Raw genomic sequence first — 3045 nt, 5'->3', positions numbered from 1 at the left:
TTTTTTTTAAACAATTGAAACTCAATAAATTTATTTTCAAATTGTTGCTAAAAATGGTTAATAAAAAAATTAAAAAAAAATTGAACAAACCAAGAAAATATCTTGTTTGGGTGATCCTTTAGCTCTATAACTACAAAGAAATCAACCAAAAATATTAACTAGAGATGTCGTTACGAAATCATTTCCTATTTGGGTTAGATTATGACCAAAAGAACTTGAAAGGATTAAGCAAATTTCTCTTTGACGATAATTCTTAAAATGAAAAAGAAAATAATAAAATTCACCGTCGGTTCTAAGACTTTTCTGCACATTTCTGTGTTTAATAAGAACAAAAATTTGTGCAAAATGATTGATAAGAACATGCTCTCTCCTATAAATTTCGCCATGCAGCTGATTAGAAGTTATCAGAAAATAAAACGACTCGAATGTTGTATAATACAATTTTATTAAAGGTGTAATCAACAATTTTTTAAATCTTTTATCAATCTGTACATAACTTCTTAATGTACCTATACTATTATATTATTATAAAAATAAAGACATTTTGTAATAGATAAAATCACATTATATTAAGGCTCTATAGTTATACTGAGAATTGCGTTTCAATTTTAATTGTCGCCATGCTCAGATCCAGTCTGTTCATTTGCTGCTGAGTTAAATCCAGGATTAAATCCCCCACCGCGATTACCTCCACGTCTCCCGCGATTCCCACGTCTATTGTTCCATGGACGATTCCAGTTGCTGTTGTTGTTGTTGTAACGATTATAGGAATTCCCATCTGCTCCAGAACTCTCCTTATTCACGGCAATTTCCACGGCTTTATTTAGCGTGAGAGTACTCTCATTCTCCTCACAGAGACGATCAAGAACGGCAGGATTGCGGAGACCACTGATAAAACGATCCAGCAGAATTGCTTCCAAAGTCTCACCAAATTTACAATCAACCGAAAGTGTCTTGATGCGTGCAAACCACTGTGAGACACCTTCGTAGTCATACTGCTTTGCCTGGTAGAATTTGTTGCGTTCACGAAAGACAGAGATTTGTGGGCCAAACTGCTTGTCCATCAACTCACACAGCTCTTGGAATGTTTTATCCTTGGGCAATGCTGGATGGCAGAGATCACGCAAAGTCTTGTAGGTGTCATTGCCAATGACGGAAATGAGAATGGCATTCCTCTTCTCATCCGGGATGTCGTTCACCTATAAAAATAATTTTTATTAATAAAAAAAATCACTTTTTTTCATAAATTAATTAAGTTTTCTTACCAAGAAGAATTGCTCGAGTCTCTCCAGGTAAACCTTCCAATCGGAATAGGGAGTGAATTCAGGAATATTCCCAATAAGTGCGGCCATTTTTCACACAAAAAAAAGAACAAGAATGAGTCACAGAATTTAATGTAATTTTATCACAATTTCGTGTGGACTTGTGACTCCGAATAAATGTTGTGTGTGATGGAACTTGAAAAGCGCGCTCTTTTATAGAGTACACACGGTAACCGACTATGTCTACCCGAAGGTAGTACATACATTGTTGAACATCTCCGAGGAAGGAACGACCGGAGAAGCTCGAAGATGAATCATATCGACACGAATTTCTCCTCCGGAAGTTAACCAATGCGATTTGATTGCGATTTCATTGGCCAATTTTTTCGATAATTTGCGCAATTTCTTTAGTTATTCAAATTTTTTCCCACTCTCCCCCTACCCCCCCCCCCTGTATGTAGCATAAAATATCAATACTAAATTATGTAAATCCGCCTTCTCATTCTCGCGCACTTGCATTTTGTTGTGAAATCGATTAAAAGACTGAAACAGTCGTAGTCGAGTCACCCTCCATACATCTATATATCTACATACATATGTATATATCATACCTACATATAAAAAAGAGCGGTGAGAATTAAATCATATACATATAAGATGAATACGAAAAAAAAGGGGCGACGAAGAAAATTGAGAAAATCACAAAATAGAGTTTTTTATTCTTTTTATTTCAATATCAATTACATTTATTTGAATTTTTTTTTGCTTATTTTTTCTTTGATGTAATTTTTTATTGTTTTTTTTTATATTCTCATTCTGTGTTTAATTCTTTTTTTTCGTTCTCTCTTTCATAATTATGCTGAAAGCAAAAAAATAAGGGGGACAAATATACATAAACTTGTTCATTCTATATATATTGATTCATAAGCAGTTTTCACATTATATATAGAGATAATTTGTCCAATAAATTCAAAGTTATTAAATTGTTTTTTTTTTGTTAATTTTCATTCCTATATTTTCTCAAAGAAAACACTGCCTATTATTTTATAATCTTTCTCATCTCTTTTTTTTCTTAATAATAAAATTGATTTTTTTTCGTATTTTTGTCCTTTCTATACAATATTTGATTATTTTTATCAATTTTTTATATAGATATATTTGTTTTTTGGAATAGGTATGTATAATATTTTTCACTATCTCGTTTCATTTCGTATAAGTGCACTTATCTATTCATTTTTTAGTTTTAAATTTATTATTTATAAATAATAATAGATAATATAAGTAATGTATAATGTGAATATTTCTGTTAGGTATAAAGGTATAATTGTATGCTATATGTGTCTCTTTTTACTGATATTTTCTTACCCAAGTTATCGCCTTTCTGTATAACCGAAACTTCTATTCAAAAGAAAATCTGTGAAAATTCATTTTATTAATCATTCAAAAATCATACGATGTTGCTGCAAAATTGAATTCAATAAAAATTTAGATGTTTAATTTCAATTAAAAAAGAAAAATATTCCCGATAAGTAAGTACACTACCCTGCAAAAGTATCCGCACCAACGAAAATTGATGATTCTTAAGGCAAACTTCATTTGGCTATTACTCCGGCTGTGGTTAAGGGGTATTTATCTAGCGAATATTTTGGTTTTTTAGACGAATCATCTGAATATTTCCGAAGATCTGAATATTTTACTTCACATGAACATCTTTTGCTAAAACCAAATAACTCAAAACCGGAAAATAAATCCAAAAACGTATTTAGAATTTTTTGGTTTGAAT

General features: G+C 31.2%; 1 protein-coding gene across 1 annotated transcript; it reads right to left on the bottom strand.

Moving 5' to 3' along the window:
* Window positions 1–426: 426 nt before the first annotated feature.
* Window positions 427–1802, bottom strand: LOC129792136 (uncharacterized). Its single transcript, XM_055830920.1, has 2 exons — window positions 1266–1802; window positions 427–1199 (listed from the first exon to the last, which is right to left on the bottom strand). The coding sequence occupies exons 1-2, from the start codon at window positions 1350–1352 to the stop codon at window positions 609–611; spliced, it is 678 nt and encodes a 225-aa protein (XP_055686895.1). The 5' UTR covers window positions 1353–1802; the 3' UTR covers window positions 427–608.
* Between the last annotated feature and the right edge of the window lie 1243 nt (window positions 1803–3045).

The sequence above is a fragment of the Lutzomyia longipalpis genome, chromosome 3 (assembly GCF_024334085.1).
Source record: "Lutzomyia longipalpis isolate SR_M1_2022 chromosome 3, ASM2433408v1".
Lineage (NCBI taxonomy): Eukaryota > Metazoa > Arthropoda > Insecta > Diptera > Psychodidae > Lutzomyia > Lutzomyia longipalpis.
This window is presented reverse-complemented; position numbering and strand designations above follow the sequence as displayed.

Coding starts and splice junctions, on each gene's coding strand:
- LOC129792136 (XM_055830920.1), bottom strand. CDS start 1,352: ATGGCCGCACTTATTGGGAATATTCCTGAATTCACTCCCTATTCCGAT. Junction 1,200..1,265: donor GACTCGAGCAATTCTTCTTG/GTAAGAAAACTT, acceptor TTATTTTTATAG/GTGAACGACATCCCGGATGA.